Source organism: Lycium ferocissimum, chromosome 9, assembly GCF_029784015.1.
Source record: "Lycium ferocissimum isolate CSIRO_LF1 chromosome 9, AGI_CSIRO_Lferr_CH_V1, whole genome shotgun sequence".
NCBI classification, from domain to species: Eukaryota; Viridiplantae; Streptophyta; class Magnoliopsida; order Solanales; family Solanaceae; genus Lycium; species Lycium ferocissimum.
Window position 1 is genome coordinate 42,442,512 of NC_081350.1, and position 14,087 is coordinate 42,456,598.

Below are 14,087 nucleotides of genomic sequence, written 5' to 3' on the forward strand. Positions count from 1 at the left end.
GTAATTACCATCAAGTTTCAGCTCATCTTAACACTGTATGAAATAAAGCTTAATTATTTTCATTCAGAAATGATAACTCCGTATTTTGTTAAATCCATAAGGACAGAATACACGTTATTTGCTCGGATTTATTACACTTGAGAGGAGAAGTGCCCTTTTTAAAACCGTGTATTATTTCATCCATGTAATATGATCGATTTTAAAAGAGTATAATGAAACATTCAGTCACCACTCACCATTCACAATACTTTACTAGAGTATTATTTTAATTGCTGAAGTGGTTTCCTGCTTGTGATAAGGTAGTAGAGGGAGAGTTTGGTGGTTGTGCACTTGTGCTCTATTATCTTTAAAAGTAGTGTATCTGTATCATGTCCAGCGTTTTTTACAGGGCATATATTTTAAGATACTTCCAACTTTGAACAGAGCCACTGCATGCAGATTTCTTGGTAAATTTTTTCAAAAAGGTTATACCCCCATTAACCGTGTCTTTGGATCGATTTTTGAAGATATTAATGTTGTTATAATGTATAAACCTATTCAGACAGTTGAAACTGTACAGTTGCAGTACACCAAGTCAAGATGCAATCAGTTGGATTGATCGCTCAAAAGAACAGTGTATGAGATTTTTCGTCAAAAAAAAAGTGTATGAAGTTGAGCCCTCGGAATGAGAAGGTTACTTATGTTTGGGCAAAAACAGTTTATGAAGAAATTTTTGAAAGAAGAACGACTCGATCTGGCAATTTATATCTTTAATGAAGATTAGTGCAAAAAAGAGAATTCTGAACACCGAGAGTCATCGTTGTGCTTCTTTTGATTCATGGGGGGAAAAAAAATTAAGCAAAAGGAAAGCATCGGTAGCATGTAGAGATTGAATTCAATTAATTTAAAGTGCAAAAACAAATATGTTACTGTCTATCTGTCATTACTTTTTCTTAATGTTTTTATCTTCTACCCTTGATATCTAATTTTCCCTTTAGTTTATGCCTTTTCCATTATCAGTACAAGGTGTTTGAATATGAATGTTGGATCATTGATGGGAAGATTGAAAGGACAATATTGATTTACTTGCATCAGCATCTAAAGAACTTATCCCCTAATTGAGTTCAAGGAACAATCATTCTGCTATACTCATACTTGATAAATTCTATTGTCTTTGTCTGAAACATACAATGAGTGTCGATTACATACATAAATATTATGGAAGTGCAAAAAGAATACTATATATAGAACGAGCTAATGCATATAACAAAACCAAAATTCTTTTATGCTCCTTCATGTCCGCCATATTTTTCAACATTATCTTATGATATATTATATTTAATATTCTGCGCGCAATGCGCGGGTACGGATACTAGTTGTGAAGGAACAGAAAGAGCAGCAGCGTAACATTCAAGGTAGGGAACAAGGACGAGATTATCTTTTGGAAGCACGCATGTTTGAAAGCACACATATTTAGAGATAACACTTTGAGGCTCACATTCCCAAGCATCTAAAGAAGCACGAGCCAAAAGGAATGCAATCCAACATATATGAAGGCTACAAGAGTGTGGTGTTCTTTGGACCTACAATATAGGAGGAAACTTTGGGATTTGGAGGTAGCAGAACTTCCAAGCCTGACTGAAATGCCTTATAATCAGAGTACATCGCTAAACAAAGACTCATAGAGGTGGAGGGGGAAGCAGCAGTAGATTGTTCCTAATAAAGTCCTATTACAATAAGCCTTTAAGCGGGGACGAGTTGAGCTCCCTGCACCATTCGGAAAACTATAGCGCCACTTCTTCACTTGATTAGCAACGATCGTAACAATCCTAATAGTCGAAAACTTGAGCAGGAGAAGGATCACATATGTTATTTGGTGCTATATGCGTAAAGAGGTCGACCGAGGATGTGGACCACCTCTTTTTGTATTGTTAGCTAGCACACGTCAGTGGTTAGAGGTTTTCAGGACAAAATGGACAACACCAACCACTGGAAAGGAGGCACTATTTAGTTGGAATTATGGGAAAAAAAAAAAAAACAAAAAAACAAAAAAAAAAGAGAGAATATTTAGGACGTGCGGTGTTTCCGTTCGTGCTCACGACGTCCAAGTCCTAAATCACGATGTACTCTGATGAGCACGAATGGAAACACTTGGTGCGTACATCAAAGTAGAGTTTTTGATGGGATGCAAATAACTTTGTTAACTTGAGGAATAACCTCTTATTTCTAGTTTCCTCTTAAAACACTAATGATGTCCCGAATTGTGGAAAAGGTAGGGTGTCTTTCAAAAAAACTACTCCCTAAGTCCCATTTTATGTGACAGTCTTTCCTTTTAATCAACTAAAAAAGAATGACATATTTCTTTGGAAACAATTTAATCTTGGAATCCGCATTATATCCTTAATAACGTGATTTAATAGCCACAAAAGTGCCATGGCTTGTTTAGGACAACAAGTTTCAAAAGCCTTTGTATCTTTCTTAAACTTCATGTTCAGTCAAACACATTCACATAAAATAGGATGGAGGGAGTACATCTATTTTTAGGTCCTCTACTTCTTGATATATTACTTGTATACCAGGGTTGTTGCCAACAATTTAAAACATTTACATTATACCAGAAAAAAGATAGTGCTTTTCTTCATTAAAGTCAAAAAACTCATGTTCCAATTTACAAGGAACAACCCGCAAGGATTGGCTGAGTTGGTTGAATGAGTGGTTTCTGCCTGGGAGACTTGAGATTAATTCCCCTCACCAACAGCCTTCTCAGTCAGAGCTCGTTGCACCGGGCTTGCCTAGTGTGGTTTGCGAGCTATTGCACAGTGAGCAGGTTACCCAGTGCGCACTCGAGGACAGCGGCTGCGGGTTTCCCCAGGGGTTCCAAAAATTTTTTATAGGAAAAACAAATACTTCTACTAATATCCTTACATACTCCTTCAGGACAAGAGAGCAATAACAGCAGCAACAACAACAACAACAACATACCCAGTGGAATCCCACAATGTGGGGTCTGGGGAGGGTAAAGTGTACGCAGATCTTACCCCACCTTGGAAGGTAGGGAGGCTGTGTCCGAAAGACCCTCGGCTCAAAAGAAAACAAGGGAGAACAAGGCAAAAGAGTCAGATAAGCACAAGCATATCAAAGCAATGCGAAAATGAGAAATAACAAGAGCGAAGAAGTCATGATAAAACAGCCTGGAATCAAAGGGCAATAAACGATAGAGCAAAACTACGACTACTAGTGCGAAAGAAAAGCGAGACTACCTACTAGCCTTCTATCCTAATCTGAGTCCTCCACAACCTCCTATCTGAGGTCATGTCCTCGGTAATCTGAAACTACGCCATATCTTGCTAAATCACCTCTCCCCAATACTCAGGGGCGGATCCACCCTTTGGGGGTGGGGTGGCATGGCACCCCCTAAATTAATAATTTTTTTATATACTTATGTTGTAATTTGCTTAAATTAGGTTAATTATTTGATCCCGCCACCCTCAGTATTAAATTAGACAAAGGTGCCACGGCTGGTAGACACAAGTTTGAATCTATCTTAAACATTTTTTGACTCTCGTTTTTCTTTGCGCTTTTTACTTCCTTTGTACCCGATAATTCACTTTTCGGCTCTCCTAATTTTCTATTTATCTTTATTATTTATATTGCCTTTCCTCTTTTTTTATTATTTTATCTCGTTATATCTACGAGAACACACAAATAAAAACTTCAAAATCCCTTAAATTAAGCATTTCTCTTAATCTAAATCAGTGAGTATTTAAATTGAAAAACTTGGGTCTCAATGGAATTTTGGATTGAGATCAAAATTCAATTTTTTTTTTTAATTATTATTTCTATTGTTTATTACTCCTCCGTCCATGTTTACTTGTCTATATATGACTTGGGACACTCTTAATAAGCAATAAATAAAATGAGAAATGAATTGGAATACTTAATAATAAGGGTAAAATAGGTATAAAATGGTAAATTATGTCTTGATTTTTCAAACTATATAACTTACAAGTAAAAGTGGACATATATTTTTAGTCTAATGGACAAATAAAATGGACGGAGGAGTGTATTATAAATATTTATGCTATTCTATAATTGTTAAATTCAATTTAAATCACTTTGCTACTTAAATTGTGATGAAAATTTCGTAAGCACTGCTTAGAAAAAAAATGAAATTTATGATTTATTTTTGAGAACTTGTAGTTTATCTAATTCCAATTTACTTATGGGGTGTATTTACCTATTGAAGAGTTTTTTTTTTTTTTTCTTATTTTGATTGGTATAATTCCCTTATTGAAGATGTTATTTTACTTGTGCAAATTCATTTTTTAATATACATAAGAGATGCAAGTCCCTTGGTGAAAATGTTGATTTTAATTCTGTTGTTAATGGGTGCAATTCCTTGTTTAAGATGCTAATTATGTTCGTTTCTTGATTTTTGAGATGTAATTTCATATTTGCAAATAAAAAAAAAAACCTATTAAGTTGACTCGAATAAACTAAAAAGAGATGGACCCGATCTCAGTACACGTTCCTAACAAGATGTACATTGAAAAAATTGTGGCACCCGCCGCCTTCAAATCCTAGATCCGCCTCTGCCAATACTTCTTTGGCCTACCTCTACCTTTCCTAAAACTGTCCATAGCCAACCTCTCACACCTCCGCATGCGGGCATCTGTGTCTCTCCTCTTCACATGTCCAAACCATCTCAGCCTCGCTTCCCGCATCTTATCCTCCACCGATGTCACTCCCACCTTGTCGCGGATGTCTTCATTCCTAATCCTATCTCTCCTAGAGAGCAATAGCCCAAAAAAAAAAAAAAAAAAAAGTTTACCTTCTGAGATTGAAGTTGACTGCAGCTGATCACAGACTTTATCAGCTTCTTTTGAATTGGAATCTGCAAAAACAAACAAATACATAAACAACAACAATATACCAAGTGTAATCACACAAGTCGGGCCTGGGGAAGGTAGGATGTATGCAGACCTTACCCCCTACCTTTGCGACGCAGAGAGTCTGTTCGCAATAAACCCTCGGCAAAAAAAAAAAAAAAAAAGGTATTCGACGCAGGATTGTAAGAAAATAGACAACAAAAATAGCAAGATACAAAACAAATGCAACAATAGCTAGTAATACACATCGAAGAATAAGTCACTATGCAATAACTGAATACTCCTATTAAAATGAAAAAGTACTAAACAAATCACAAAAAAAAAAAAAATGATAAATATAAAAATTAAGGTTAACGAGAATATCATATACATACACATCACAAAATATGCTAATTTGCCTATTATTACAGGAAATTCCATGGTTATGATAAATTCAATTATACAGGAATCCTCCTACTATATAATTGAAGTACAAGAAACAACAGATAGTAACAGAAATCGACAAAAAACAAGTAAATTGATAAATAAATAAATACAAATATCATATACATATACATCTCAAAACATGCTCTTAGGATTTTTGTTAGGGTTATATAACCTTTAATAAGATCCGGGTAGAGATCGGGTGCGAATTGGATCAACCAGGGTTTACATTTCTCGAATTCGGGTCCGAATTCACAGTATTCAGCGGGTAACCCGCAAATTCCACAGTATAAAACTTGTATTGGTTGGGGCTTTTCGGCCATTACTGAAAGGTAACTCAAATTCTCTCTTTCGTTACTATGAAAATTAAAAGACGATTGTATCGAAAACGACGGCGTTTCCGGGTTGGTGTTGTTCGATCGGTTATTGATGTGGGAGAAGTAGGGAAAAAAGGAATAGGAAGCTTAGCTTTTAGCAAATTAATTAATACTACTTTCTCTGTTTCAATTTAGGTGATTTTTTTTGGTTTTTTGAGAGTTAGTTTGATTAAATTTTAAAGCTAAATTGTATTAGATTTATTTTGTATTTTAATATTAAAATTTATATATTTGAAAACTAGATGAAAAGTACTGTAAGTTGTAACTTTTCTCATATCAATTTGGTGAAAAAATTCATATTAAAATGTGGATCAAAGTTTGTATAATTTGAATCTAGGAAGCGGAAAATATCCCATAAATTGCAAAAAATGGAGTAGTAATTTAAAACAACGTAAAAGAGAGCCAAAATGCCCTCGAACTATGGGATTTGGTAGAAAAATGTCGTTTACCTTTGCGCTCTAAAATACCCCTATCGTCAACTTATTGGGCCTAAATTGCCCTTATTTTTAACGGTAGGGGCATTTTTGGCTCAATAGATGGACGGAAGGCAATATTGCCCTTAAAATGCAGTTATGAAGTGTAATATTTTTTTAAATGAATATTTTCGGATAATCATTTCTACCACATGAACATTCTAATTAATTTCCCTTATATAGTTACTGGGTTTCAAGTGAAATTAAAGGTAATCAATTTTGCCACATGAACATTCTCATTAATTTTCCTTATATAGTTACTGGGTTTCAAGCGAAATTAAGGGTAAACATTCTCATTAATTTCCCTTATATAGTTAATGGGTTTCAAGTGAAATTAAGGGTAATTAAAACCACCACCATATCACTGTCAAGAATATTAGCTATTTAATGGTGGCTCGATGGACCGTTTGGATGAGCGATGTTACGGTGGTGGTTTTAATGGAGGTTCTGGGCGAGATAATAGTCAAAATACCTTTGAAAATGTCGATTCACATTGTCCACATTACCCCCCTGGATAAATTTTTTTCGGCTATTTAATGGTGGCTTATATGTGACAAGAGCGTGAGGTTTCATGAGGCGAAATTATCGAGGTGTTTTGGAGAGCAGATAATTTGCGTAGATGCCACATAGATGCCACGTAGATAAATTTAAATTCCCTCCATTTTTGGAGGTTTTTATCTTCTTTCCTTCATGATTTAATACCCGTCTCCATTCTTTTTAGATTATAAATTTAGACGGATAGTGATTATTCTTATAATCTTGGTCAAATTCAAAAAAAAAAATCGAAGAAAAAAAAAACGAAAATGCGGAAAAAAAAAAAAAAGTTGAAAATCTAATCTTGTTAAAGAAAATTTTAAGTTGCTTGGTTGGAGTTGCTACTTGTTGCTTGGTTGGATTGTTTTAGAATTTTTGAGTGATTTGGGTAGATATTAAACTTAGTTTAGAAATTTAGAAAGCTATGAAGAACACCAAGTTTTAAAATTCTTGATTGTTTGATCAAATTAATGGATGAACTTTGTTCTACTTGTAATAAGTTCCTTTCAATTTTTTTTCCCAAATCAAATTAAAAAAAAAATAAAAAAAAAAACGAAAATGCAAAAAAAAAAAAAAAGTTGAAAATCTAATCTTGTTAAAGAAAATGGTTGAAAGTTGCTTGTTTGGAGTTGCTACTTGGCTTGGTTGGAGTTGTTTTAGCAAATTCTTTGAGTTGATTTGGGAAGAAAATTAAACTCCATTCTTAGGGGAGAAAGCTTAATGGTGGCTTTAAATTCTTGATTGTTTGATCAAATTAATGGATGAACTTTGTTCTATTTGTTTAGGAAGCTTATTTCACATTTGGGTTTTTTTGGATCAAATTTGAGGAAGTTGGTGTGATTTTTTTTTTTTTCAACTCTAATGAAGATGATGATGATGTTGATGAAGATGAAGGAGAATGGGGTATGGGTTTTTGGATCCTCATACTGAAAATGGAGTGTGAAAAATTGAGATTTTTACTTTGTTCTATTTGGTGTTAGGAAGCTTCCTTTCACATTTGGGTTTTTTGGATCAAATTTGAAAGTTGGTGTGATTTTTTTTTTTCAACTCACAATTGATGATGATGATGATGATGTAATGAAGATGAAGGAGAATGGGGTATGGGTTTTGGATCCTTCAATGGAATAAAAAATTGAGATTTTTTTTTTTTTTGAAGAAGAAGAGTAGATGGATGGAGGAAGGGGGAAATTAATAAAAAATGAGGAGAAATTAAAGATGTGGCACGTGGGCCGGGAAAATGGACAAGACTTTAATAATTGGGGGTTGTCGTATTATTCGCTGGCATTTTAATCTAAAAAATTGCCCGGGGGTAATAGGACCATTAGGTGTGTGGTTGGCATTTTGGTCAAACGTTGGGGGGTATTTTGACTATTATCCGGTTACGGTAATTTGATAGAGAAAGGGCGATGGAGATTAATGGTGGCCCATCGGTGGGAACGGTTGTTGCTACAGTCACCATTTTAACTCGGGGCGAGTTAGGTAGATCAGAAGTTTGTGTTGGGATATAATTAGTCTAGGTTAATTCTAAAACTAACCAATTAAAACGTGCCACGTAATAAGTGTAATATTTTTTTAAATTTTAAAACTAACCAATTAATATGGTGGTTCCAATGCAAGTTTTGGGTTGTTTCAATAGAGGAAAGGACGCTGGAGATTAATGGTGGCTCACTTTACAATCACCATTTTAAGTCAAAAAGTTAGGTGGATCAAATATATAATTAGTTTAGATTAATTTTAAAAGAACCAATTAAAACTTGCCACGTAATAAATAAAAAAATTAATATTTTTCGAAAAAAGGGCCTAAAATGCCCCCCTTGGGATTTAGTACAATATTGTCTCCGTCCATCTATTGGGCCAAAAATGCCCCTCATTAAGGGCAATTTAGGCCCAATAGGTTGACGATAGGGGCATTTTAAAGCGTAAAGGTAAACGGAGGGCATTTGTGTACCAAATCTCATAGTTCGAGGGCATTTTAGGCCCTTTTCCGTAAAAAATGAAAAGGTAAATATATAATCGAGTTAGAACTTAAAAGCTTGGATCATCACTCGACTTTGGGTAATTGACCACCATAGTCACTCAACTTTGGTTTATCTTTCAAAAGTCATTCAACGTTGAGTTAGAATCTTGGATGGTCACTATACTTTGGGTAATTGGCCACCATAGTCACTCAACTTTGGTAATTGACCATCATAGTCACTCAACTTTATTTTCTTTTTCAAAAGTCACTCAACTTTGCCTAGTTAGTTTCAATGGAGATAGATCAAAATTCTCATGGGGATATTCATGAGATTATTTTATCCCACCTTCTATATGGATAGTTATCCCACTATTTTAGTACAAATGATGGGACAAAATAATCCTAGAATTAATTAATTCCCTTTACCAAACGTGGGATAAATAATTTGCATCTTATTCCAGAATTATTATTCTTATCACACCAACCAAAACGACCCCCGAAAGCTTTAAAAGAAAGAATAAAGGAATATGTTTTAAATAATTTATTCCCTTTGTTGTATTTTACGTGAAGTTTGATTATTTGAAGACTCAAATAGTTTTTTTTTTTTTAACAGTATTTTCTCAAGTCTTTTAAATTTTTTGAGCTATTAACTACTACATAGAATTACAAGTAATATTTTTCATGTAATTGTTAATTATGCAAATTTTGTTTTTGAAAATTTGAAGAATTTATGCTGAAATTTATGTGTTGTAACTCTTGTATTGAACACTTTCATGTAAATTGGGAGAGAGAAAATATGATTTATCAATATAGAAATTTAAGCATCTCAAAAAGAGCGAGTTGAAAGGATATTAACAAATACTAATATGAATTTAATAGTGCCTCTTTCGAATTTTAGTAGTATATGTTTAAGAATTTTTCAACTTTTTACGGGTGTTTTGTAGTAAGTCATTTTAGATCATGTTCTAGAATAAGAGCATATATAAGTATAATGGTTTTAAGTTATAAGCAACTGATAGTGTAAAAAAAAAAACTATTAACATTCAATTCAGTCGGTTATTGCAGATTATTATTGCATTTTTTGAGTTATCATATATAGCAGGTTTGATACGAATAGTTACTTGTTATTATAGGTCAAATTAATTAAAGATGTCAAAAAAAAAAAAAAATTACATCGTCTTCAGAACATAAAGACATACTTAGTGAGATACAACAATTTTTACTTAATTTTCTGGCATCAATAGGACCTAGGATAGATAATGTGTTAATATTACTTTACAATATTGAAATAGTTGTATATAAACCTTATTTAAAGTTAATTATAGAATATTCTCAGACACAATTCACCCAGTAAGTCCTAAAGGGGGAGCCCATTTGCCTCTTTATGTCACTCAATATTCTTGCTTGCTTAATTTCTAGGAAAATTTGGTACAAACATTTAACAGGAGTCTTGGCATCTTAAGGTACTCAGGGGCGGCTCAAGAATATTTGTAGCCTAAAATCAATATTGATGAGAGGCCTTAGATTTTGTTTAAAACAACTAAATGTTAGAACATTTGAAATCTATTTCCTAACGTTTTGAAATGCAAATTTATTTCAACCTTTTATAATCAATTTCTCCAACCTTTTTAGGACATGTGTTATAGTTTAAATTTTTAAATCATTTGAAAAACCGGATCATATTGTCGACATATTTAAATTATTATAAATGATTGAAAAGATAAAATATAATTATAAAGTGAAAATAACAAAAATAACAACAACAACAAAAAAAAAAATGTAACTAAAATAAAACTTGAAAATTAGAATAATAGAATGATCCAAAAAATTGATGAGTTGATTGCCAAATATTTTTCAATAACTCTTTGGAATGCTTGAAACGCGCGAAAAAATATATAAAAAAGACCGCAATATATATATTTTGTCAATATAGTACTCTTAACTTGTGATTTTTCACAAAATTATACTATAACTTATCATACTTGAACTCGGAAAAGACAAGAAAGAGAATATAGAAGTGCATAAATGTTATGTGAGAGATAGACTCTTGATTAACTTTAGAGAGTGAATAATGTAAAATATAAAATAATTTCACTTGTCGATTTTTTATTCACACAAAAAAGATTTGGTCAAGATTCTTATTCTATATTTTTACACGTAAAAGATTTGGAAACGAGAGATTCATATTTCTCAAATTTTTACTCACATTATCACTCCAATTAGTCACACATCTAAAAATTAATTGTATATAAAAATTTACTTTTCTACTTAAAGATACTCGTTACTCTAAAATAATTAACCATTTAGCTTATTATTGAAAAAAAAAATGGGGCCCCCAAAACACAAGCTTTACCTTAAATTCACTCACAGGCTTGAAGGTACCTAAATGATACAAATTTTAAATTCATTAGTGGAGTTGAGAATTTCGCTAAAGATGTTTGTTTACCGGTAAAACGGTTAAGTTGAATTTGTGTTCGTGGTCAAGAACACGTGAATCAAAATGACCAGTAAATCAATATATTATGCAAATAAATCGAATGTAACGAAATAAAGCTAAGTGAAGTTGAGAATAGCCTTAGACATTGATCTACAACTAGTTCCTTTCCAAGTACTTGTGACTAAACACTTGTAAAATAATAAAGATTTAAGAAATGAGCAATTATGATATTTACTTAATTTCGGTCTTTACAATTCCTTGTAATGACTTATATTATACTGCCCCTAAGTTACCTGCCCATAATGAGTATTAATTGAGTAATAATAATGAGCAACAAAGAGGACCATTAAGCCTAATAACATTGGTTTCAACTTGATTTATATATAGTTGAGCTATATACACCATAAAAAATGTATATATTTAAAATGGATTCCTCCGAGATATATCCACTACTTTGGTGCAATTGGTTGTTCAATCTTTGACTTATGTCCTTTGACTTATCCTTTAAACCATGTGGTTCATAGCGATCTTGGTCCAGTTTCTAATTTTTACAATGTTGATACGTTTATTTATATTGTTTCAATAAAGAGGATTCAATTGATCACCCTTAAACCTATATATGGATTTGTCACCTCCGATGTCAGTTTTATGGGTTTGTCAGAAATTACGACTATCAGACTAAACTTTTAGACACATATATAAATGTCAAACCAAATACAGAAAACATTAGATATATAGTTCGAAATTCAGACTTTCAATTCCTAGAATATACAAATTTTAAATTCTTGATTCGTCACCGCGTGCAATGGAGTTGCACCTCTAATGCTTAGCTTTAACATAAAACTTGACAAAATGAATGAAAACTAAAGAAAAGGAAGGGTAATATGGGGGAATATATAGAGGTGAGACATTTTAGCAGCTAGTTTGTTTCCCAAGTACTTAACCTTACCCATTGAACGTTGATTCTAGTGAAAAAGGCAACATGATATTTACTTAAGGCAGAAGCAACTGTATTACAAGGTACCAGACCATAGAGTACTATTACACAAACCAAATACTTCGTAATGTGTCTTTAGACTAAATAAGTCACAGCCTTCACTTGAACAAAAATCAGAACCATACATACAAAGAAGATGTGCAGCTCTCCAACAACTAACCAAAAAAAAAAAAAGGCAAAGAAACAAGGCTGCATTTTGCAGTAAGATGTGGTTTTATATATCATCCATAACTTGTTATAATTTTTAGAGTTAGTTAAACATTCCAGAGCACTACGAGGATCCATCATAAATTGACTAATCTTGCGTTGACTATTAAGCTACGTACTACAATCATCCTTCTTTATCTCGAATTGAGATTGGTAATGCGAGCACACTCATATAGGCAGAGTTAAATTGAGCGACATGAAACAGTGGAGACATGCATTCAAGATTCTCACTTTATAGGTTCGAGTTTGAAATTGAGGCATTCGAGTTTGGAATTTACCACAATCCATTTGATTTCCTAGTTTGAAATCTCTTATTTATACTTATGTGAATTGTTAACACATACTCCCTCCGGATTAAAAAAAATGTCCACTTAGCCTTTTTTTCTTAAGTCAAAAAGAGTGCCCTCTTATCAAATCAAGAAAGAATTAATTTTATTTTTCCAGGATTGCCAAGAATTAATCTTATTTTTCCAGGATTGCCCCTATTAATTAAGTGTTATATGATCAAATCACAATGCCTATTTAATTAGGGGTAATTTAATCAAATTACCTATTTATCTAGGAGTTAGTATCTTCTTAAGGGGTATGCAAATGGCTAAGTGAACACTTTTTTATTTTTATCCGGGAGGGAGTATAAAATCTGACCTAATGGCTTAAGGTTTAACATTCCAAAGCACATCCAATCACCAATGGACCGAAAGATCAGATATGTGCCCTCTTTGCTTTTAAAGGCTTAGATTTTAGTCCCACCGATTTTATGTTTCACATTCCTAATTAAAATTTTCATTACATTCCGAAGTGTGAATCTGCCTTCTAGATTGCCCAATTAAGCTTCTAGTATGCTACAGCAAGATATTTCATGGAGCCCCTTTTTGTCCCAAGAAAGTAATGCATTTTTACTACTTAGAGGATTACACCCCATGCTTAACCCCACCACAAGACAAAAGAATAGAATAGTTGAGTACATTACTTTAGGATTTAAGCTACATACGCTTAATAGTATCGGAGTCAAGATTTTTATTAGGAGGTGTTTAATTTAATTATAAGAAAGTAAATACACAAAAAAGTCAAAGAAATTCAGCGTGTAGTATATATACATACTGTAATTTTTTGACCTATTTACAAACTGCAATATATTTTTCAGTTAACAAGGGTTGCTCTACCATTGTACGCCCTCATAGTTTAAGAAAATATAACATAATCAATGTTGTTTAACATGTGATAGTATGTTTATCACCATTTTTATCAGATTGTTAATCAATGCAAACAATCTATTGTATACACCACCTATGCATAAAACTTTATCCCTTCAATAATTCCTTGAGATAGCAATCTTCAACCTTCATTATGAGATTACCATGATAAAGCAAATAATTGAAGTCCTTAATCCAAGATAATTGTGATCTCAAACCAAGCACGCGTGCACACGGAGAAAAAAATACTAAAGAGATGGGAACATAATAATTTTGGCTAAATATATAACCTCTATACAGCATGATCATTGATAATTAGCCCCATAATTGCAATGGTGCATATATATAGTACTTTTTCTCTTCCTAGAATATAGAACAGTTTTGTCTGATATAATTATTTCTCAATCTTTGTGTTGCCATCAGCAGAGATTTGCACAGTAATTTGCCAGACAAAGATGTTTCTTACATAGCCTCATTATTGGAGAAGGGCTGTAATTAGAGCTAGACATACCGTAATAACTAAGGATTTTTCTGTGGCTATGCTATTAATTTATGCATAACTAGGTCACCCTTTTTGGTGTCACACAGCTATACTAATAGCATCAATATTTTAAAAAATAG

At 32.9% G+C, this 14,087-nt stretch overlaps 1 protein-coding gene across 4 annotated transcripts in view; it reads right to left on the reverse strand.

Moving 5' to 3' along the window:
- Positions 1-5,781, reverse strand: part of LOC132030917 (translation machinery-associated protein 22-like) — a 102,319-nt gene extending 96,538 nt beyond the window's left edge. For 2 of the 4 annotated variants that reach the window (XM_059420713.1, XM_059420712.1), the window contains exons 1-2: positions 5,467-5,752; positions 4,811-4,873 (exon numbers count right to left, since the gene is read on the reverse strand). In XM_059420713.1, the coding sequence (XP_059276696.1) occupies positions 4,811-4,873; positions 5,467-5,614 (211 nt within the window). In that variant the 5' untranslated portion in view covers positions 5,615-5,752. Of the gene's footprint in view, positions 1-4,810; positions 4,874-5,466 lie in introns of all 4 variants that reach the window. The other 2 variants (XM_059420711.1, XM_059420710.1) reach the window with 2 other exon arrangements.
- Between the last annotated feature and the right edge of the window lie 8,306 nt (positions 5,782-14,087).